Raw genomic sequence first — 24,755 nt, 5'->3', positions numbered from 1 at the left:
CCCCAAACTTTCTAACCAGCATTTTAGTGCCTCTTCCTAAATACTGAATCAGATGGCTTAGGAACACCAAGGAGTGCGGAAACTCCATGAACATGATCAAGAACAAAACAGATGAAGGGGGATAAAGCAACCTGAAGACCAGGCAGGGACAAATAACTTCCGATAAGTTCTTGATACTTACTTCAAGGAGGGGAGGGCATTCTTCCTGTGACATAATTTGTAGTAAAAGTAGGCAGAGAACGAGTAAGAGTTCTTGAAGGTGAGAAACGTTGACACCAGAAATTTGAAAATATAGTAGGAATCTTTCAGAGAGAACACTGAGAACCTAGAAAGGAAAATTAAGAAAAGCAGGGGATTGATGTAGAGGCTCTGAGAAGACAGAGTCGGAATTTCAGGAAGAGAACAGAGACGACATGTAGGACTGAGTGTGTCCAGGTTGACTTGGTTCGCAGAGAGCTCAGGTTGGGGCCAGAACCCCACTCACCAAAGGCACATTATGTTGAAATGTCAGAATAGCAGAGATTGGGAAGAATCTTAGAACTTACTTTCATACAGAAAGAAACAGCTGCACAGAAGATTCCAAATCAGATTTCCATTAGATTTTATCAGCAGCAGTGCTGGAAGCTGGAAGATAGTAGCTTCATGCCTTAAATGTTGAGGGAAAATTGTGTCTGGCTTACATTTAATTCTCATCCAAATTAGTGCTAAAGTGTGTATATAAAATAAAAACTTTATTTGAGACCCATCATGTTTGAAACTTCTGCCATGCACCCTTTCTTGGGCAGCTGTCAGAGGTGCTAGGCAGTAAGCCAGGACAGAGGAAAGGACGGAGTCAGGAACAGGAGGAAGGGGGAGGGAGTTTGTGATCCAAGCCCCAGGAACGGCAGCTGTGCGCAGGTCTAGAGAATAATCAGTGTCTCTGAAATAGGAAAATGACAGGCCTAGGGGAGGCCCGTCTTTCAGAGAAACGGAATGGAAACCACTGGATCACCTCTTGTGTCAGGCTGCCCTGAGGGAGCTTTGCAGACCTTTCTCACAGTCTCAGAGCCTGAGTGATGAGCACCTGTGAAACCAAGCAAGTGAAAGGAAAGGTGCAGTTGCTGTCTCTAAGGGGGGAAATAGAGGCCCAAGAAAGGAACTGTAATCAAAGGACTTTTCCTTCCTATGATAGTGTAAGTAGGAGTATTGATTTGACCACTAGGGCAGGGGGATGTGAGTGCATGAACATAGGGTAGGTGGTTTCTGAGTGAAGCCCCCCCACCTTTTTTTTGAGTGAAAGAGAGGAGTGGGGAGGGGAGGGGCAGAGGGAGGGGGAGCCTCTCAACCAGGCTCTGCATTGAGCCTCAAGCCAGACCAGGGCTCAATCCCACCGCCCTGAGATCCTGACCAAAACCAAAATCAAGAATCTCATGCTTAACAGACTGAGCCCCCCAGGCGCTCCTGAGAGACCCCCTTTTTTTACTAGGGAGTTACTAGGTAATGTCTGGACTGAAAAGGGTACAGGAATAAAGTGTGCTAGTCAGCATGTGGAGGTCCGTGGAAGAAAGGCTGGAAGTGCAGCCTCTCAGGAGTTTGGGCCCGTTGAGGTTGGGGGCTGCTCTTCTAGTACAAGCCTTTGTTATGTGGCCTTTCAGCTTGTGTATGTGGATGTACTTAGCAAATATTTTTGTTGTTTACAAATTGAAACTTCTGGGGCCATCTGGCTGGCTCAGATCAGGAGTATGTAACCCCTGATCTCAGGATCATGAGTTCAAGTCCCCACGTTGGGCACAGAGCTTACTTGGGGCTGGGGGAAGGAAGCTTATTATACTGCATAAGTTTTTTCTTTTCATTTAATTTATCATTATAGATCTTCTTCATTGGAACTTGTATATTGTTAATCGTTTAGAAATGGCTGAGAGATGGGCTGCCTGGGTGCCTTAGTTGGCTAAGAATCCAATTCTTGGTTTCGGCTCAGGTCATGACCTCAGCTCAGGGGCATGAGAGCGAGCCCTGCATTGGGCTCCTCTGTTGATCAAGGAGTGTGCTTGAGATTCTTACCCCCGCCCCATTTCCCTCTCCTTCTGCCCCTCTCCCACTTGCATGCATGTGCTCTCTTTCTCTAAAATAAATCTTAAAAAAAAAAAAATGCTGAGTGATATCTGCTAATTAATACTAGTTTAAATGTCTTGGAAAAAAACCAAAAGTGTGCACTTTCAAGTCAGTCACTTATTTGGCTCTAGATGACTACTTACTGTATCCTCGGTCCAGTTTCCAGATGTTTCCACATACCATGGGAAGAAAACCGTAGGAGGCCTTTCCCCTTGACCTCACATTCTAGCAGAAGGGACCTGCCTGCAGGTGGCTTGGCAAGGGAGTTTAGATTGCTTGAGGGGAAGGGAAAACAGCCAGTGGGGTGAGGACTGTCCTCAGGAAGGGCCTGCAGAGGGTGCACTTTTGAGAGGAGTCTTGACAGTTGAGAATGTGCCTGCTGGGGGAAGCACAGGGGACCGGAGTGCTTGAGGTGGAGAGCCCTGAGGCAGGAAAGGCCCTGCATGGACCAGAAGGGTGGTGCTAGCCCAGAGCTGGGTGATGGAGCGGTTGAATCTCTCCCGGCACAGAGGAGTGATTGATGTATTCTGACTTGTGCTGATTCAGAATGTTGGGGGGATGGATCAGGCAGGGCAAGAGTGGACGCAGCTCCCCAGAAGCCCACCTGATAGGTGGCACAAAGTGGGGTCGTACTTCCATGGTGAGGGTGCCTTCGTGTTCGTGTGTGTTCACACCCACACTTATTACGTCCTTTTATTCATTCTTTTTACTTGCACGGAGTGTTTCCCTTTCTCCTTGATGCATTTATTTAGGAGTTCCAGTGGCTTGAACCCAGGAAGGTTAATTAATGGTCGAGGCAGTGAGCAGTAAACATACCGACCAGCAGTTCATACTAGCTTTATTACTTTATTTTTTTAAATTGCTGATAATTACAATAATGCACATGGGCACGGGTCCCAGACAGGAAGAATCATTGTCTGCAAGCAGATCTGGTGTGAGCTGATAATCCAGTCTGTATTTACTTTTAAATTTAAATGCTACATAAATCATAGGAAAGATGCCTTTTTGACTTGCTTTGAACTTGGGGGGAGGGTGGAGCTCTTTGGTATTTTTGTTACTTTCACGTTTGTTTTAATGGACATTAGAAGTTAAAGTAATTTGCTTCATCATGGTTGGTATCTGAATATGGCTTGCACCTAGTAAACGTAGTAAAGTGTTTGGCAGAACAGCACATAGACAGTGCCATTCGTAATTTAAAATGTAATGTCCTCCCCCTCTGCTCTGTAGAAGTCATTTTGGCAAAATGTCTTATTTTCTGGTCGTAAACAGATATGGGTTACTCATCTAAGGATTGCTGCCCTTTATTGACTTTCAACATTACAGAACCTCAGAAATAAAGCACCAAGCCTTTGGTTTTCATGAAAAAGTAAAAAATTAAGAAATTTTTAGATTAGGCCATTAATTCTTAATAATACTATCAGCTTACTATTGCTTTCATTTTATAAAAAATTTTAAAACAAAAGATACAAATAATCGTAGAATTCAGAGCACTCTTTCCTCAAGAGAAGACAGCAATTCCATATCCTTATACATTCAGGTGCACGCACACACATGTGCACACCAGACCCTTATTTTTCAGGCCATTGAAAACTTGTCCAGAATCTTATTAGCCCTCTAATGAGTGTTAGGCAACCTCCACTTTAAAAGGCAAATAAAAGCCATCTTACATATTAAGACATGAATGTTTTCAGTTGCATGGATTTGTTTTTGTTTTCATTTTTAAGGATTTTAATTGATTTAAGAGCCAGCAAGAACACGAGCCTGGGGGAGGGACAGAGGGACAAGCAGACTCCCTGCTGAGCTGGCAGCCCATGGCGGGGCTCAGTCCCAGGACTCCGAGATCATGACCTGAGCTCTTATCTTTCCTCGATAACAGTACAGGAAAGGAGACCTAGTGGAATCAATTTCAGATCCCTGACATTAGCTATTCATGTTTGTGGTGGAAACTTCTGGAAGTCAGCGTTTTAGCCAAAGCTGATGTGTGGATAGTTTCCCAACTTAGCTTTGGTAAAATCACTAAGTTGAATATCTATTTTAGTGAAATGAAATAGAATATTTTAAGGGAGATGCAATTTACTACATTAGGTACATGAGATAATTGAAAAATGCTAAAATAGTGCCTCATTTTTAATGGTTATGACTTAATGCACTTGAAATAAACAGTATTATAAAAGCATTTGATTAGCCAGAGGAAGCATGTTTATAATTTCTGAGAATATTGCCGGCTCTGTGCTTGGGTAGCCTACAGAGCACTCCCTTACCCCGCAGTCATTTGTATTGTTTCTTCTGTTGGTTTGGTTCCTTTTTGGTATTATTTCTATCATCCGTGAATTAGTAGGAATGATTTAGAATGGATGTTAATCATTAATATTTAATCAGTAGTACTTCTGGATGTTTGTTACTTAAAATCATTTCCCTCTTTTAAGGTTTAAGAAGCATATCCCTTACACATTCCCCTGACCCTGCACGCGCTATTTATTTAGCACCCTCAGTAAAGAACCAACTAATGCTGGCCAGCGAGTTCAGAGGTGAAGCCCAAGTTCACACCCATTTAGATCATCTTATATTAATACTCAAGCCTGCTGGCTTTCTGGCCTCTGCAGTTAGCATGCCTTCAACATAGGACCGGAATATGGCCTGCCTCTGGAATCCTGCAGATTCCTATTCGTGAGGAAGCCGTCGTCTTCGTTTCCAAGCCATGGTCCTTAGGCATCGGGAGTGTCAGGAAAGTAGAGTTTTGTCTGTTGTAGTGTTAACTGTGAACCAAAGTTCAAATACTGTGGGTGTCGTTTATTATAATACCCAAAATTTGGGTAGCACCGTATTTATGTTGCACAGAAGTGAAAACTAACCTCATTCCATGGGGTTGGGTAGCTAGTAAGTTGAGGGGGAATATGCTCTCAAGAATACAAATCCAGAGAAATAACTTTTACATCGTGCTCTTTTGATCACAGCAGTGTCTCAGTAGTAACTGCAGATTCATCTTGACCTGGCTTCCGTGCCAGCCGGAAGCTGGACCAGGGCCAGGAAGCCAGCAACTCCCGGTGATTTTCTTCTAAATGGTGGGGCGGTATTAAATTGTTCGTGTCAACCTGAATTCCCACAGAAGAAAATGTGGTGCATTACTGCAGCCTTCTTGAAGTATGTCCAGATTTAATAGGCAAAAAAGGCCTGTGCAGTCTTTGAAGCCCATTTCATGCTGTCCTGGATTTGGGGAGGATGCCTAGTGCCAGGGGGACTTCAGGGGTTCTTCCCTGCACACTCGGAATTTCAGCCCCAGTGTTGCAGTGGTAGCTGGAGAGAACTGAATGTTGAGGAGCCACCGACGATAACGAGGTTACCCTCTGAATGCTTGCTCTGTGGCAGGTATCAGGCTTCCTTGCTTCTGGGCAGTGTCTTCATTTAATCCCCAAACAAGCCTGAGAGGCGAAGGTATGTTAGGAGTCCTGTTTTCCAAATAAAGGAATTTAAAGCCTGATAACAACGGCCACCAATATTTGAAGAACTCTTTTCTATAGAACAAGCACTCTTTCCAGCACTTTGCATATCTTAACTCATTTACACATCAAGACAAGACTATGGTGAGCAGTTCTGTTGTCAGCTTCTTAGAGATGAAGAAACTGAGGGCCAGAGAGGTTAGGGGACCTGCCAAAGATGGCACAGCTCATCAGTGATGGGGCTGAAACGCAGTCATTGTCTGCCACCTTGCCCTTGGGCACACCTCAGGCACTTCCCTGTGAGGTCGGGTGGAATGGGCTGAGGATGGATGGTTGGTCCAGGCATGTCTTCGTACCTTCTGAAATCAGTTTCTTATTAGAGTTCCTATTATGGGCAGTTGGAAAGAAACACAGGAGCCAGTGCAGAACCCGTACACTTGGGAATTTTAGATCCATAAATGCTATTCTTTTTTTTTTTTTAATGTAAAATATTTTATGTGTTTATGTATTTTTCAATAACTTCCTTTATAGAAGACTCTTTGTTCTCATCTCGGGGACACATAACAGACCTCTCTTAAATCTTGGGACTTGGATCCTTACCAACCAGTATAATCCAGATGAACAAATTACTGTGTTCCTATAAAAAGCCTTGGAGACAGTCTAAACCATTTTAATCTTAGAAATGATACCTCATTTATACTTTAATATTTAAAGCTCTAATAAAGCAGAGATTATTTGTATAAATTACTGTCTATGAAAATAATACTTAACAGCTGGCATATGTCAGTGGAAGAATAATGGCTTTTTGCATTCAGTTTTTTGCCCTAAACCTAATTCACCAGTTTCTAATTAGAATTAAGTCCAAATGTTTAAAAAAAAAAAAACAGCTAAGGATTTTCAGTTGGTGTAATACAAACTGTCACTTTTAAGGACAGGTTTTCTCAGTTTGCTGCTAAAATTGGAAAATGCTTAACATGAATCCTGCTATTTTATTAAATAGTGGATTGAAATGTTTGAAGCTTGTTTTATATTGAAAATTTCACTTCTTTACTGCTGATGAAGATATGCTAGAGGCTCCAAACTCCAGTCATCCTTTTGACAGTAACGAAAGGACTTTCATATGTATTAGGCTCTCTTCTCCCACTGGAGAGATTTTATTATGTGTACACCTGGATTTTACTCTATTAGGATGTACGCTCGTGTGTTCAGAATAGTTTGTTTTTCACGTATTGGCTTCTCGGATCATAGCTGGCTAGTAGCCTAGCCTAGAAGTGTGTCTTCTCTTTGTGATGGATTGGAACCATGTAGCCAGAGTCAAAATTCAGGCAGGTGATGAACAAGATTTTTTTTAACAGTTTGTTTATTTATTTGACAGACTGAGCTTACAAATAGGCAGAGAGGCAGGCAGATAGAGAGGAGGGAGCAGACTCCCTGCTGAGCAGAGAGCTCCATCCCAGGACCCTGGGATCATGACCTGAGCCGAAGGCAGAGGCTTTAACCCACTGAGCCACCCAGGCACCCCATGAACAAGATTTTTAAAAACGCAAACCACTTTATTTTGAACTAACTTTAGAGTTTTCTCAAAGTTGCAGAAAGTCTACAGAGTTCCCCTGTATGTACCCTTTTCGGACTTCCCCTAATCTTCACATCTGACACAATCGTGGTGCAATTGTTAAAACTGGGAAATTAACACTATTACACAATTACTAACTGACTCAGACCTTATCCATATAATTACTCCAGTTTTCTCACTAATGTCGCTTTCCTGTCCCAGGATCCTGTCTTGCTCTGGTGTTGAATTTACTTGGCATTTCTCCTTCGTCTTCCAAAATGGGAGAGCCTCGCCATTTTTCTCATCTGCTCTCTTACCAGCTAGCTTACTGCTGGTGAGGGAAGTGTCCCTGTGTCCACTGGGCAGTAATTTTTTTTCCTTTTGTAGTCATAACAGTGTTTCAGGAATACCTTGAAACGATACCTTTTTAAAAACTTTGCTCAAGGGGCGCTCAAGGGGCGCCTGCGTGGCTCAGTGGGTTAAGCCGCTGCCTTCGGCTCAGGTCATGATCTCAGGGTCCTGGGATCGGGTCCCGCATCGGGCTCTCTGCTCAGCAGGGAGCCTGCTTCCCTATCTCTCTCTCTCTCTCTGGCTGCCTCTCCATCTACTTGTGATTTCTCTGTGTCAAATTAATAAATAAAAGCTTTAAAAAAAAAAACTTTGCTCAATTAAGTAAATCTTATGTGGAAGTTGGTGGGCACATATTTAAGTCACTTTAACTTAGGAATCATGAAATGCCAGGCAGAACTTGAACAAACAGGAATCAATGTATAGGATCATGGCACCCTTTAAAGAATTGACTATCCTTTTGCTGACTTTTTCTTTACAAATGGAAGGTCTTTGATTAGTCGCCGCTGCGCAGGTGCTAACTAGATGTTACAAAGGCAAGCTTCAGTCAGTATCGATTCATACTGGGACTGTGTTAAGGCTTTCCCAGGGCTGAGCTGGAGCGCTTGCCTGCTTGTAATGGGGCAACTTCCTGTCCGAGGAAACATGATTCACTCAGTAAGAGGGATAAAACCACCCTCTTCAGAAGATGCTCCCTCTTCAGAAGATGCTCCCTCCACAGCAGGCACTTCCCCAAACCCCAGAGCCAGATGAGATTCTGAGATGATTGCTTCAGTGAGGAAGGAAATAACAGGGCTTGCATTTCGCTTTGGACTAGGAATGCTGCTGCGTGGGTCCTGAGCCCCTTCGTGAAAGGCCGTGGGGCTGAGGTGGGCCCAGGAGCTGCGTCTCTTGAGATGATGATTAAAGGCCCTCATTTAAGTTAGGCTCAGATTTAGATTTACTTAAATTTATTTATGGCCTTAAGCCACACCAGGTTTTCAACCAAGTTACTAGAAGCACTTTTTACCAAGTTTGAGTTTCTGTCCTTGTAAAGCTGAACTCTTTTCCCTGAACCAAATTAATAAAATGGAATTTCTTATTAAGAATAAATTATTAAGTTAAATGGAAGCACTGGGCTGGGAAGCAATTGATGCAATTTGTTTTCAAAGCCTTAAAAGTGCTGCAGTGTGCATAGATCACAAGGACTGGCTTAAGTGCCAAAGGGGGCATTAATTTTCTTTCGTAGAGGATTCCAGGTTCACAGGATATCAGAAGTGCTGACTTGGCAGTGCAGTCCCATTTGTAACATGTTAGATCAGGAAACAGATTGATTTGTACATTGATGTAGTGGATCCACGCCCCGTGTGTGCTTCAGAAAATGGAGGCACATTGAATAAGAGCGTTTTCAGAGGAACAAAACCGATCTGCCATAGTCTAGGTAAGGTTGGCATCTGTTTGATCGGTTGGTTCCTAGACATGGTCCACAGAGGCTTTTTATATTTCAGATGATACCTTCCTGAGAGTCTCTTATGACCACAAGGATTAATCTTTCTGAACTCAAAAGTGAATCACGGCCGCGTATTAGCTGTCTGGAGTGATGCCAGTTACTCTCCTTTCTTGATGGTAACCGACGTGAGGGGCTGCTGCCTCTTCGCTGCCTCTTCCTGTTGCTTTAACCTCTGGCAGTTTCGACTGACCATCTCAGCACAAAGATCAAATGCACTCATCACTGATGTATTGACCTTCGTGGTTGACCCATAAACTGAACATTTATACAGTTGGAACTCTTGCGGTCTTTTAGCCAGCAGCCATAATGAGTAACATGTGGAACATAATCTTTGGTGCTGGTAAGTGGCTGCCGGCACACTTTGGACCGCGACCATGATTTCATGTTTAGAATTTAAGAGGTTAGCCCTCCCTCCTCCAGGTTGTTCTGCCACACCCGAAATCCCATTTGTGTAATAGCTGCTTTTAATGTTAAAATATACAAGGCCAGGGGCTCCTGACTGGCTCAATCAGTGGAGTGTGCGACTCTTGATCTCAGGGTTGTAGGTTCGAGCCTCATGCTGGGGGTAGAGATTACTTAAAATCTTAAAGGGATGCCTGGGTGGCTCAGGCATTTCAGTATCAGACTTTTGATTTCAACTCAGGTCATGACCTCAGGGTCATGAGATCGAGCCCTGTGTTAGCCTCTGCTCCGAGTATGGAACCTGCTTAAGACTCTGTCCCTCTGCCCCTTTAAAAAAGTCTTTTTAAAAATAAATAAAATATACAAAGCCATAGAGAGCCTTTAGGAATTCTTGTTCCACATCTTTTAGATTTAACTGTAATGGATTAATTATAGCAGATTTAGGAAACACTTTCCTTTTGGCCTATGCTTTGGCTTTTTTGCTTTTATTTTATCATCTCTCAGTTTTCTTTATTTCTGTCTGGGCTTTTGAAGTAGGAAGGAAAGAACTTAGGGAAACACTGGTTTCGGTTGATAAAAGTGTTCCTTGGGGTTTCCTTGCCTTTTTCTCGGTATTAACACATTTATGTATATCCATTTTCCTCCATATTGTAATCTAGCATTCTAGCCATAATCCTTCGATATGGCTCTCAAAAGCAGAACGGCCAATAGAAGAGGCATTTTGATACATGTTTTGAACTCAGGGTGAGAATTAAACATACCTGTCTTGTGTGTCTTTACCCCTCTTAATGATTGGTTTGAATTAATACACCATTAGAGTATTGCCTGTAAATAAATGTGTGATCCTTTCCACAGGTATCCTTGAATGTTCTTTTTCTTTTTTCTAAAGATTTTAAGTAATCTCTACACCCAGCATGGGGTCTGAACTCACAGCCCTGAGATCAGGAGTTGCTTGATTCTGCTGGCTGTGTCAGCCAGGCGCCCCTCTTCTCTTTTTCTTATCAGCCTATAGCTTTATATGCAGTTATCTGGAATCCTTAGATCTGCCTTCTCTTTTAATAAATGATTAATCGTCACAGTAGGACTACAGTCAATTCCAGTTGATAAAGTTGCTAATTGTTCTCTTCTTTGGATTTAATTGAGGTATTTTTTTCAACCCTGATTGATCTTGGCAATATTTTCAACCCAAATTAGCTTTCTCCCAGTTACCCAACAAGTGTCTGTGCTTTCTTCTCTTGTCCTGGTCGAAAGTTGGCTTATTTTAATAAGCTCCTACGCTAAATGTGTGGAGGCTGGCGAATTTTTCCTGGAGGAAAGATCATAATGTGTTTCAGAATCAGTCTCCTGATTGGAAGGACCATTAATGTCCATATCATCCATCAGCACAAATAAATGAGAGTTGCTTAGAAAGCGCATATTTTCCATATATTAAAAAGTCAAAGCTACCCTTTCTGTTAATTGAAAAACCATTTTATGTTAATTGCTCATTTTAAAAAGAGCAACACAGTAGACCATACAGTCTTTAACCCTATACACCAAGTTTTTAACATTTTATTTTCTTATGTTTTAAAGATTTCATTTATTAATTTGACAGAGACACCAGAGAGAGAGGGAACACAAGCAGGGGGAGCAGGGAGCCCAGTGTGGGCCTGGATCCCAGAACTCTGGGATCATGACCCGAGCAGAAGGCAGCTGCCTAACGACTGAGCCTCCCAGGTGCCCAGTTTTTAACATTTTAAAAAACTCTTTAATTTTTATTTTGAAAGAACATTTACATTAGGGGAGACTGCAAAACTCCATTGTGGATGTAGCCATCATTATTGACATAATTCTAGGTGCTGGGATGCCTGTTTTCTCTAGAACAGGAGACTTTGTTAGGACCCTTACCTGTTATAATGCCTGAATGTTATTTCTCACCTGTAATTTGTGATCTGTTAGTGGCTATGATTTTTTCACAAAGAAGAGGACACTAACCAAAGAAACATAATGGAATCATTGATTATTTTTATCTAATATAAGATAAAATTGTTCATGAAATCCCTTTTAGTGTTCTGCTTCCACGAATGATACCGTCCGTCACTGAGGGATGCAAGCCATGCTTGACATCTCCCCCCCACCCAATGAATCTGTTGCCAAGTCTTGCCCCTTGTGTTGTCTCTCCTTTCATATCTGTTTCTCTGCTGTACTGCCTTCAGTCCAAGGTACCATCTTCCCTCTCCCCCTGCTCTCCCGAGTCCGCAACTCCAGCTTCCTGAGCCATCCCCTGCATATGCTTGTTCCCCTTCAATCTCTTTGCCATCCTGCAACCAGGAAAAAGTATCGCAGCTGCATTTTGAAAATACTAATTTTGTGCTTAAAACCTCCCAGCACCTCAGTGATACAGTGATACACTGTTCCTTTTGTGGTCCACACACTGTGTAGGCTTGTCCCTGCGTGCCTCTCCGTCCTTCTACTTGCTGTCTGCCTCTGCTTTCTCTCCACATGGGAACCTCACAAGCACTGCTCTTCAGGAGGCTTCCCTGACCACCTCTGTACCCCACCCTAAGTTCAGTTGCCTTCCGGTCTGCGGCTTCAGCATTGGGTTCTTTTCCTTTGTAGGACATCTAGGAATGTGATCACACTTTTCTTATGTGTGAGTATGGACTCTTGGGGCTAGACTGTAAGCCCCATGTGAGCAGAGACAACAACTTTTTGCTCACTCTTGTGACCTAGGCATTTAGCATGTTGCTTTGCAAATTGTTGGCAGCTGTTTAACAAAATTTTGAGTGAGTGAATTACTGGAACTTTAGCCATTCTGTACTTTTGTGGCTTCCTAATCACGGTTGGGTTATAGGCTCCCAAGTTAGAAGTATCCAGGTGGGGAGTGGGGGTTAGATTTTCCATTGACCTTTTGCTTTGATCGTTTAAGTCCAACAGTTGTTTTTTCTGGCCTAACTCCTAGGAAAATTATTTGTTTATGAAGATAAAAATAATAAATAATGAAATTTTAAAAGATCAGTTCTTGTCACACAAGCCATTGGATGACTGTGCCTTCGTGCCAGCTTTTTTGGAGTAAACATGGATATTTTTCCCCCCTTCGCTAGGCTCTTGCAGCCAATGCCGGAACAGGATTTGCTGTCGCGGAGCCTCAAATTGCAATGTTTTGTGGGAAGTTAAATATGCATGTGAATATTCAGACTGGAAAATGGGAACCGGACCCAACAGGCACTAAGAGCTGCTTTGGAACAAAAGAAGAAGTTCTTCAGTACTGTCAGGAGGTAAGAGTGTTTTCTAGAATGGGAAAATGGCTTTTTTCTTCTGGGTCAAGCTTGAAACTCTTTACCTTAGAAGACCAACTTGCTGATGACAGAGCCCGGGCCTTTTATTTCTAAATATATATGATGGGACAGACTTGTCTCATGTGCGCTGCGAGCTCTTGGTTCTTTTGGGAGGGAAAATAGTACAGAGACTGGGCGGGACTCATACAAGTAAAGCCTGGTTCTCTCTGCTTCCCACTGTGAGGCCAGACATGTCAGCATGTCATGTTTATGCTAGTAAAGCCTGGTTCTCTTGGTTTTCTACTTCCTGATAGAAAGTCACAGTATTGGAAATGATAATCTCAGATCCGACTCAACTTACCTTTTGGGTCAAACCTTGACCTCGGAAGGGATGTGGGATGTTTTAGATTCTTACCAAGATTAGCATGGAGGGCCTGAGTTAAAGTATTATTCTCTAATTTCATCAGCAGACATTTCCATGGACTTGCCTTTTAATAGGTTTTTCTTCTCCGCTATTTATGTGCATCCTACAAGTGGACTTGATACCTAATAGATTTATTTTGGGTCTAGAGCTTACTGCTTTTACAAAAATAAATAAAAGATTATTTTTTTTAGAGAACACATTAGAAGTGGTCAAAAATCAACCTGTCAAAAGGAAACTAATACTTACAGTATTCTTTTATTGGATGAGTTCAGTTAGAACCAGGGGTAGGAGAGTGGAAGTTGAGATTTATAGAGCTTAAAGATGACATGACACCGGGCATCCTTACTTGCAAACGAATGTCCATTTATTATGGATCAAGTACATTTATTTTGCGTGTGTTTTCTTTTCTTTGCAGATGTATCCAGAGCTACAGATCACAAACGTGATGGAAGCAAATGAGCCTGTCAGTGTTGACAATTGGTGCCGGAGGGACAAAAAACAGTGCAAGACGCACATCGTGATCCCTTTCAAGTGTCTTGGTGAGTGTCGCTTAGATGCTCTTGGTTACAGGAACCTGCAGGACGGGGACGTTGCTCATTTTTACATTTAATGTTCTCTGGCCTCACAGTGAAATTTCTACATTAGTTAAGAAGCCAAGGGCTACAGGAGTGTATTGTGGGCCTCCTTTTTTCATTATTTACTGCTTTCTAGGGTAGATGGTTGATTTATCTTTGATGGTCATGACCTCTCCCATCGGTGGGCATCCTGTGTTTTAATGCTGGGCTTTTTGCACGATGTGAGTCAGGGTGTTGTCCTGGGAGCAGCCCAGCTTTTGCCTCACACTGATGTTTGAAATTCCTGTGTTCCAGTCGTAGTAGTGAGATGTACTGAGTAGCCCAAGGAATGGAGGCTTCTCTTCCTCTTACTTTGTCCTACACACATTTGGCAAGGTACTGAGAGCCTGTATTGCTGGCGAGGCCAGACTTGTGGGAGTTTTCAGGAGAAGTGACTCAGCTCCCCGTGCACACGATTAGGGAGGCCTGGGCTCTGCCCTGTGCTGCCTGCTGTTCTGAAGGGCCCATGACCGCTGTGGAGTTGTCTGACCCTGTGGTTGGTGTTAATAGAGCTAACTTGACTAAAACTGAGCAAGAAATTTTTATTCCCCAGAAACAGTAGTTTCCCACGCTTGCCTAGTTACTGCCTGCCTAGTCCTAACCATGCGTCACTGAGGCATCCATACGTACTCACATGTGTGTGTCATCTGGGTGATTCAGGAGCAGATATGGTCATAGAAGCTTAAAAGGTCAAAGTAATTGATTTTTGATGATGCATGATAGGATTAATGTAGATACAGCATGAACGGGCATTCTAGGTAGTTCGTAGATGTATTTAATTTTAGCCATTAATTTAACTTGCTCTACTTCTTCCCTTCATTAAAGCCTTTCCTAAAATGGAATAAGTTGCTTTTCTCATTCTCACATGTATCAAAATAACAGGAAGAGTCCGCGCCTAAGTAACAGTGTTTAAAATTTGTAGCAGTTACTGTTTGAAAGTATTCAGTAGAGGGGGAAAGAGGGACAGTGCTGGCACTTACTTACCACTGTTCACTTTAAAATGGAGGATCAAGGGGCGCCTGGGTGGCTCAGTGGGTTAAGCCGCTGCCTTTGGTTCAGGTCATGATCTCAGGGTCCTGGGATCGAGTCCCGCATCGGGCTCTCTGCTCATCAGGGAGCCTGCTTCCTTCTCTCACTCTCTCTCTGCCTGCCTCTCTGCCTACTTGTGATCTCTGTCTGTCAAATAAATAAAATCTTTAAAAAAATAAAATAAAATAAAATGGAAGATCATGCAGTCCGGAGTGTGAGAACTAGAAACCTTTTGTGTGGTGTGGTTTTAAGGATGTTCTCCCATTCCATTTGGCTCTCAGAACTCTCCGGGAATGAGGTTTCATTCATTCTCTATAAAATTCATGAACTAATTGAAACAGGAGTGTATTTTTGAGTTATTTGTAGACAAGAGATAGAGAGTACTTGAAGTCGTTTCTTCCTTTTGCATTGTTACCCCACCGCACCCCAGCGGGACTTGGTAGCTGGTTGCCCCTCCTGCATGCTTTTTGTCGTGGCTCCACTCCTCACCCAGAGCTTTGGTCTGGAGATCTGGGAGACCTCTCTCTCCCCACATCCAGTCAGTTTTGAAGCCTGATTCGTACCTCTTCAATACGGCTTCTCTGCCTGGTTCCCAGACTGTACACTTAGGCACCAAGGGCATTGGTGTAAACTCAGGGTGTGGGCATTGTGGGGTATTTTTGATTTTCAAGGGAGGCACCTCTCAGACATACGTTGAACTACTAGCTGGAGGTATTCACAGTTGCAGCAGCCTATGGCTCCATTCCTTCAGTGACCTCCTGTCTTTCTGGACTGGTATCTTAGTGGTTCCTGAGTTGAAGAGCCAGGCTCACACTAACGTAACTGGAGTGGGAGGAGAAGGAAGCGTGCTGGGATTCAGGCAGTTGCAATGCTGAAGGAGTTTTGTGGTGCCCAGCAAGCACTAAGGACAGGAGGACTATTAAGTAGTTGGACCTAACTAGCTAGTTTTTGGATGTTCTTTTGGCCTGGAAGTGCTATGAAAACATTACCGAGACACGCAGGGTGCTGTGACTTGAAAGTTGGGAATGTCTGGCTTATATCCTTTTCCTCCCATCGGATTCCTGCCCGTTCGTCCTTTCTTGCCTGGATGGTGACAGTGGCCTCCTTGGGTGCTTCTCTGTTCTGTTGCTTCGTCTGTTGCCCTCTGACCTCAAATGAAGATTGAGTTGTTTTTCTTGTACCTAAAAGCCTTTAGTAGCTCTTCTTCCCCTATAAGATAGATTGGTTTAAGCTTCCTAGCTTAGTTAAAAACTCCATGATATGGCCTTTGCTTAGGCCTTCTAGGTTGTCTGCCACCCCTGCTCTGCATACCGCTCCTCGTCACTGTGGCATTCTCATTCACGCACCATCCAACTTTCATTGCTGGAATGCCTTTCCTCTGCTTCCTTTGCTTGGGAAGTTCTCCCTTCAAGGCTTATTACTTAAGGGGCTGCCTCCCTCATATTTATTTTATTTTTAAATATTTATTTATTTGAGAGAGAGACAGAGAGACACACATGCACACACATGAGCCAATACAGGGGTGGAGGGAGGACAGAGGAAGAGGGAGAATCTTAAGCAGATACTCCCCTGAGCACAGAACCCAACGGGGCGTTGGGGGTTGGGGGTTGACGCTTGATCTCATGATGCCATGATCGTGACTCGAGCAGAAATCAAGAGTCAGACACTCAGCTGACTGAGCCGCCCAGGTGAGGGGCTTCCTCCTTTAAAGAAAACTTTTCATCCTGGTTATATTTTCTGTCCAGATACACAGATTTCTGAAATTCTCCCATTGTTGCCATTGCATCTGTCACCCTGTACAGTGATTATCTGTTTCGGGATCTTTCTCCAACTTTGCTGTAAACACTGTGAAACTAGGGACCTACTTTCATCCTCTTTGTCCTCTAGTACAGTGACCGTGTTTAGAACAGAGGATACACTTTTTAATGATAATTAGAAGACAAGACTGCTTACCATAGCTGGTACACGACAGAAATCACATTTTAATACTTTATTTTCCAATATGCTGTATGTAGTTTGAATTTTTCAGTGTTAAGAACCAAACAGTGAGGGGCACCTGGGTGGCTCAGTGGGTTAAAGCCTCTGCCTTCGGCTTGGGTCGTGGTCCCAGGGTCCTGGGATCAAGCCCCGCATTGGGCTCTCTGCCCAGGGGAGAGCCTGCTTCCTCCTCTCTCTCTGCCTGCTTGTGATCTCTTTCTGTCAATAAATAAATAAATAAATACATCTTTAAAAAAAGAAAAAGGAAAAAAAGGGAATCAAACAGTGAAATGATATTGTTGTTAATTTAAATGTATAAAGGACAGTTTGACCATCAACTATTCAATACTTTCTTTGCATGTGGACACTGAGTATTGTATTGTATTGTATGGTCTTTGATGTTTAATTCAGACAATTCTTTGTGTTTATACCTGTACCCATTTAGACACCTTCTTAAATACATACAGTTGCCTGAGGCTAAGCTAGTAAGGGACCAGGTGACTGGAGTTCAAGGGAGGTAGCAGGACAGAAATACTGCCAATTCTTCTTTGTCAACATTTAAGAAGTAGATTTCCTTTATTTATTTTTTAAGATTTTATTTATTTATTAGAGAGCATGAGCAGTGGTGGGGGGAGAAGCAGACTCTCCACTGAGCAGGAATCCCAGGACCCTGGAATCATGACCCGAGTCGAAGGCAGTGGCTTAATGGACTGAGCCACCCAGGTGCCCCTTAAGAAGTAGATTTTAATGTCTTTCTCCTGTCCCCTCCCCATCTCCCCATAGAGCACCCAAGTAGAACTGAGCTTGATTCATAATTAGCACCACTTCCTCTTTTCCATATTTTTAGAAAGCATTCCGGAGATAGTCTTTTAGAATTGCTTTTGCCTTTAAAATTAAGAATAATTTAGGTCGCCTGGTTGGCTCAGTGGGTTAAAGCCTCTGCCTTCAGCTCAGGTCATGATCCCAACCAGGGTCGAGGGATTGAGCCCCACATTGGGCTCTCTGCTCAGCGGGGAGCCTGCTTCCTCCTCTCTCTCTGCCTGCTTGTGATCTCTTTCTGTCAAATAAATAAATAAAATCTTAAAAAATAAAAAAGAATAATTTAAAAATAATCTCAAGTTTATGAAATGCTTAGAAAATTGTACAAAGAGTTCTGTATACTCTTTCCTCAGATTTTCCAACTATTACCATTTGACTGATACGATAAAATTAACTGTATTTATTCCCCCAACACCCTCAACCCTTGCCCTCTGTTCCTGGGTTTTTGCATTTGAGTCATTTAAGTGATGTCTTTTTATTCCTTAGTACCTCAGTGTAGATTTTCTAGAAACAAGGACATTCTCCTATGTAACCATATCATCAAAATCAGGAAATTATCATTGATCTAAATCTAATCTACAGACCTTATTCAAGTTTCACCTTTTATCCAGTAATGTCAGGATCTAATTCAAGATCACACATTGCATTTAGTCTCTCTTTGTCTTTCATAACCTTGGCATTTTTGAAGAGTACAAATTAAATTAGTTTGTGGAAATGCCTTGCAATTTGGGTTTGTCTTATGATTCTTTTATTTATTTTTTTAAAAAGTAGGCTCCATGCCTAACACGGGTTGAACTCATGACCCTGAGATCGAGAGTCAGACACTTAACTGACTGAGTCAGGCAGGCGCCTCTTACAATTCTTTTGATTTCTGTATTTTTGAGGAGACTACGCCAGATGCGTCATTCGTGCTGCATGATACTAGGAGTTACAGGTTGTCCTTGATAACTTAACACCTGGTTCAGATGTTGTCTACATTCACCGATTTCCTTATGAACTCATTGTCCAGATTTGACAAAACGATGATCCAGGCTGATCCTATGCTTTCCTGCTTCTACCCCTGGAGTGTGCCTTTTCTCCAGGATGCCCTGGTTTCTTTCAGTGGAGAATGGTATTTAGAAACCAGGTCTGGGCATTATGAGTACTAGGATATTGTTGCTTCTGGGCCCACTCAGCAGACAGAGTTAAGAAATACATGTATATATACATATACACGTACACATAAATCCATAGTTCTATAGATACATGCGTATATTAGAAATATTAGCTCATATTGATGCCTCCAGTTCCGTTATCCTCAGTATATATATGTACTCAGCACCTCCTATAAATAATCAGTCTTTGCTTTTTTTGATAGAAAGAGAAGGAAAGGCAGGGAGGGGTGGAGGCAGAGGCAGAGGCAAAGGGAGAGAGAATCCTGGGGATCGGGCTCCATGCCCAGTGCAGAGCTTGATGCGGGGCTCGTTCTCACGACCCCGAGATCATGACCTAAGCTGAAATCAGGAGTTAGACGTTCAATAAGCTGAGCCACCCAGGCTCCCCAGTCAGTCTCTGCTTTAAAAAAAGACCAAGTTTGTTGAGCTGTAATTCACATTCTATATAACTCACCCATTTAAAAGTCTATAGTTTAATGATTTATAGTATATTCAGGGAGTTACACAACCATACAGAATTCTTTTAACATACGGGCTGTACTAAATATGGATCCAGTAGAAAGTAAGAGTTCTTTACATTTTATTCACCAGAAGAACCACAGTAATTCTTCCTGTGCATAGTAAGATGAATACCACTTGTTGGAACAAAGTGATGGTAGAAGTATGGTTAGCTTCGGCCCCGAGACCCCCTTAAAGATATTACTAGCTAATGGGGCACCTGGCTGGCTCAGTCACTAGAGCATGCAGCTCTTGATGTCGGGGTTGTGAGTTTGATCCCCATGTTAGGTGTAGAACTTCCTTTAAAAGATAACAGTAAAAAAGAGAATTACTGCCTGGCAGACCTCAAGTGTTCATGTAACTCAGCTCTGCCCTCTTTTGATGCTTAAGGACCCATCAGTGTGACCTGTTTCAGTTCAGTCTCTTGCTTCTCAAAATGACCTTGTTAGGTTACTACTACTCATTGACTCCTGTTCGTCTCTAAAAATGTACATAAATGATAGATAGGTAGGTAGATAGATAAGATGATCCAAGTAGAGCGGAGTTTGTGATGTGTGAAGAAGCCAAACTGCTGGTATTGTGGGGGAAGGAGTTAGTCATCCCTGACATTTCTATGTAGGCTGGCTCCTGTACCAAAAGAAGAGAGCTTTGTGAGCCCGTGACTGTTTTTGTTTTGGGTTATTTATGGATTAAGATCTGGACAGAAAGTGTGACTGTGATGACTGCCAAAGCCAGTTCTCATTCTCAGAGGCTTTGGGGTGCTGCCTTTGGCAGCTGCACCTCGGGGTCTTACGGTCCGTCACAGGCATCTGTTAGCAGCTCGTTTTCTACCTTTGAATTCATGACAGCCCATCCACAGTTCACCCCGTCCCCACTGTGGGCGCTGGAGTGTTTCTGCTCATGAGAATTATCCTGGGTCTGTCTGTCTCTCTCTTTTTTAAAAGCTTTTATTTATTCGACAGAGAGAGAGACAGCGAGAGAGGGAACACAAGCAGGGGAGGTAGGAGAAGGAGACACAGGCTTCCCGCTGAGCAGGGAGCACGATGCGGGGCTTGATCCCAGGACCCTGGGATCATGACCTGAGCAGAAGGCAGATGCTTAACAGCTGAGCCACGCAGGCATCTCTTATCCTGGGTCTTTAACCTCAGAGCCCTGTTTACTTCTGAGACATCTGCTAGTCTAGGTGGCCACTGGACCTCACAGAAATTTGCATTCGATGGTCAGGTCATTTCTCTTGGCTCCATCTCATGACAGAGGGTGTCCCCCACCGCCTGTTTCGAGCTTCCCGGGCCGCATAACAGACATGGGTCTTCCTACCTGCAGCTGGAGAGTACTTTTGCAGTAGGTTTTTAAAAAAAAAATGTGAGTGTTGGTGTTGAGGGCTTTCCCAAGTGGGTACATGACCTTTGTTCTTTTTAAAAGGAATTTAAGCAACTCTGGAAAAGCTCTAAAACCTGATGGCTGTCATGGCCCTGCTTATGGGGGAGACGTTCTGAGAGAGAGACAGAATCACAGGATCATAAGGCGTGGGTGGAGGTTGGAGCTGGATCATGAGTGCAGCTTAAAGAAAATCTTAAGTTCATTAGGTTTTGTTAAATTGCCATTTTCATTGATCAGCTTCTTAAATAGTGAAAACAATACAACCTTCTGTGTCCAGTGATTTGGGAAATTGTGGCCATTGTTTATAATAGCCTGTCTGATTAAATTGAGGATTGTTTTAAACAGTAAAATTCTAAACTGAGACCAAACCATTTTCAGTGTTCTTCTATAAAACAGAGTAATCCGATCTGCTCAAGTCTGGTTTTGTTTTTGTTTTCGTTTTTTGTTTTTTCTTAGAAGCTTCTGATGAATGTAGCAAATGCCAAAAAGTACCAGGGAAGTGACAGAACTGATGTTGGGGTTGAAATGGGTTCGTCTTTAGTTTTCTTGTTTAAAAAGCTTATTTTCTGGGCACCTGGGTGGCTCAGTGGGTTAAAGCCTCTGCCTTCGGCTCAGGTCATGATCTCAGGGTCCTGGGATCGAGCCCCGCATCAGGCTCTCTGCTCTGCAGGGAGCCTGCTTCCTCCTCTCTCTGCCTGCCTCTCTGCCTGCTTGTGGTTTCTCTCTGTCAAATAAATAAATAAAATCTTTTTTAAAAAAATTTAAAAAAGATAAAAAGCTTATTTTCATTCATTCATTTTTTTTTTAAGATTTTATTTATTTATTTGAGAGAGAGTGAGAGAGAACATAATTGGAGGGGAAGGGCAGGGGGAGAAGCAGACTCGCTGCTGAGCAGTGAGCCTGATGCGGACTCAGTCCTGGCCCACCAGGATCGTGACTTGACCCGAAAGCAGATGCTTAACTGACTGAGCCACCGACCCAGCCCCCAAAAGCTTATTTTCAATAGAAGAAGGTAGAGGAAGCAAAAATACTAATTTCTGGGCACCTGGGTGGCTCAATGGGTTAAGCCGCTGCCTTCGGCTCAGGTCATGATCTCAGGGTCCTGGGATGGAGTCCCACATCGGGCTCTCTGCTCGGCAGGGAGCCTGCTTCCCTCTCTCTCTCTCTCTGCCTGACTCTCTGCCTACTTTTAATCTCTGTCAAATGAATAAATAAAATCTTAAAAAAAATACTAATTTCCATTTTTTGCACCATGATTAATAGTTTGGTGTGTATATAAGACTTTTCTTGGGGCTCCTAGGTGGCTCAGTGGGTTAGGCCTCTGCCTTTGCTCAGTTCCTGATCTCAGGGTCCTGGGAGGGAGCCCCACATCAGGAATCTCTGCTCAGCGGGGAGCCTGCTGCCTACTTGTGATCTCTTTCTCTTTCTGTCAATTAAATAAATAAGTCTTTTTTTCTTTTAAAGATTTTTTTCTTTTTGGACACACATGGAAATATGTGTGCTTTTACATGCATTTTTTTCCCTTAAATGGGGTCATACTTCATGTGCTTTTTTGTTATTGCTTCTTTTTAAGGTTGACATTTGAACATCTATTATGTACTACTCTTGGGGAGTTATATATCTTTGAATAAAAGACAAATTTGACCTTAAGGAATTAACCAGGCTGAAGGAAGAATGGTAGAGATATGGGGTTTGTTTCCTGCTTTATTTGTTTAATGATTTTTATTTTTATTTATTTTTTTCTTTTTAAGTAGGTTCCATGCCCAGTGTGGAGCCCAACATAGGGCTTGAACTCACTACCCTGAGATAGAAACCTGAGCCGAGATCAAAGAGTCTGATTTTTTTTTTTTAAGATTTTATTTATTTATTTGACAGAGAGAGATCACAAGTAGGCAGAGAGGCAGGCAAAGAGAGAGAGAGAGAGAAGCAGGCTCCCTGCTGAGCAGAGAGCCCGATGCGGGACTCGATCCCAGGACCCTGAGATCATGACCTGAGCTGAAGGCAATGGCTTAACCCACTGAGCCACCCAGGTGCCCCAAGAGTCTGATTCTTTTCCTCCCCCGCCACCCTGCCCCAAGAGTCTGATTCTTAACCGACTGAGCCACTCAGGCACCCCTATTTCTTTAATGATTTTTCAAATTACTTAATCACTACCATGGAAGTTTTTTCCATGTTACATATAGACACAAACCTGTGACCTTATGGTATGCCATTGTATATAGCTACTGTCATTGAACTAATTCCCTGCTGATGGGCATTTAAGTTGGTTAATTTTTGATATTAACAGCAACGCAGTAAATATCTTTGTTGACTTATACTTATTTCCTTAGAGTATGTTGTTAGAATTGTATTCGTTGAGTCAAAGAGTATTCTTTTTTTTTTTTTTTTAATTTTTATTGTTAGATTTTAGTTTCTTGTCAGATTCAGGGATGTTCTCTTCTGGTTTTCAGAGGTCAGACAGATTGATTCAGTCATGGAATAGCTAAGGATTGGAGACATTTAATTTTCCAGTATAGCATAGAGTTAATTATTAAGTCACTGGCATTTTAAAAGTTTTCATTTTAAACTTAATTCTGAAATACAGGACTTGAAGCACACAGAAAAGATAACACAATATGGTGGTCACTCAGTACTCATCATCCTGATTCAAGTTCTTCAACATTGTGCCAGGTTTGCTTGAAATGTTCCAAGACCCCATCCTTCCTTGCATTTCCTCCCTTCTTCCCTCCCTTGCTCTTGAGGTGACCACTGCCCCCTTGTTGGCATGTTATTCTCACATGTTTTTGAGGGGTGGGGAAGAACCCAAGTTCAAGTAGCTTCTTTATTTGTATTTTTACTAATTTAAAATTTTTAACTCCAGGGGCACCTGGGTGGCTCAGTGGGTTAAGTTCCTGCCTTCAGCTCAGGTCATGATCTCAGGGTCCTGGGATCGAGTCCCACATTGGGCTCTCTGCTGAGCAGGGAGCCTGTTTCCCCATCTTTCTCGGCCTGCCTCTCTGCCTACTTGTGATCTCTGTCTGTTGAATAAATAAATAAAATCTTTAAAAAAAAAATTTAACTCCAGTGTAGTTAACGTACATTATTGTTAGTTACAGATATATAATATTAGTGATTCAGTAATTCTCTGCATTACTCAGCACTTATCATGATAGCCATATTCTTTAATCCCCATCACCTGTTTTTCCCACCCCCCCACCTTCCATCTGTCTCGCATGTTTTTATACTTCTATATATGTATGTATCTACAGACCATTTGTTTTTGTGTTTGCAAACTTCCATGAGTGGTATAATTCTCTACTTGACCTCTTACAACTTTTACTTTACATCGTTTTGGAGTGTGTCTGAGGTGTGATATAAGTAGTTTTCATTCATTTTTCACCTGATATATAGTATTCCATTGTATTCTTTAAACTCGGTTTATTGTTTTTAATAGACTGCATATCTAGTAATAAAATTGCTGTTTTAAATTTTTTTCTGATGTCGCATTTGTACACAAAATTGTGGTTTTACAAATTACAGATTTCTGTATAATAACTATAGGTATATTTATAGTTTGCTTTGTGTGAAGCTACTCATGTCAAGGCTGTAGCAACATTAGCATCGGTAATCAGAGCTGGCACACTCACCTGCTGCTGTGGGCGCCGTGCACTAGGTTCTGCTCCAAGCTTTCTCTGTCCTCTGCATATTATATTATGTCATCCTCACAGCTCGGTAAGAAAACCGAGGCACAGAAGGATTAAGTAAGTTGCCTAAGACCACTCTGCTAGTAACAATAGTGCTGAAATTGAACCCCAGCATTTAACCCTGTGCACACTGCCTTTGAATATACTCTTTTGTTGCCTTTTTCATAAATTAAATATAAAAATTGCCTCATCAATACAGGGTGAGCCCATTAAAACAATATGGGTTGGTGGTTGGATGTCATAGTTTAAGTGATTTCTGACGTGGTCGAGTGTCACGATTGTTTCTCCTCATATACCCATGGGGATTTTGTTTTTTTAAAGCATTGATTGTGCCTGGTTGATTGAAAAAATTCATGTACCTTAGAGCCTTTAGGGCGTCAAGGCAACACTGTGTCTAACTTACTACTTTGTGTTCCTGCGTTAGTGTCAGATGGAGCTATTTGGCCCCTCCAGTTCCCTTGTGCTAATAATAGTGTGAAATGTCATTACCCTGTGAAAGGCTGTCTTATGTGGGGAGGTGCGTTTACTGCTCCAGCTTGTAATGTCAGAGCACACCTCCCCCCTTAAAGTAGATCAAGGACTCCTTTCACTTGCCACTTGG

The 24,755-nt window shown here is 42.5% G+C and overlaps 1 protein-coding gene across 4 annotated transcripts in view; it reads left to right on the top strand.

Moving 5' to 3' along the window:
* The window catches only part of APLP2 (amyloid beta precursor like protein 2), an 83,060-nt gene that overhangs the window by 31,911 nt on the left and 26,394 nt on the right, over positions 1-24,755 (top strand). For all 4 annotated transcript variants that reach the window (XM_004763922.3, XM_004763921.3, XM_004763920.3 and 1 more), the window contains exons 2-3: positions 12,403-12,576; positions 13,416-13,539. In XM_004763922.3, the coding sequence (XP_004763979.1) occupies positions 12,403-12,576; positions 13,416-13,539 (298 nt within the window). The remainder of the gene's footprint in view (positions 1-12,402; positions 12,577-13,415; positions 13,540-24,755) is intronic.

This window comes from Mustela putorius, unplaced genomic scaffold (genome assembly GCF_011764305.1).
Source record: "Mustela putorius furo isolate JIRA1106 unplaced genomic scaffold, ASM1176430v1.1 tig00000460_pilon_pilon_pilon, whole genome shotgun sequence".
NCBI classification, from domain to species: domain Eukaryota; kingdom Metazoa; phylum Chordata; class Mammalia; order Carnivora; family Mustelidae; genus Mustela; species Mustela putorius.
This window is presented reverse-complemented; position numbering and strand designations above follow the sequence as displayed.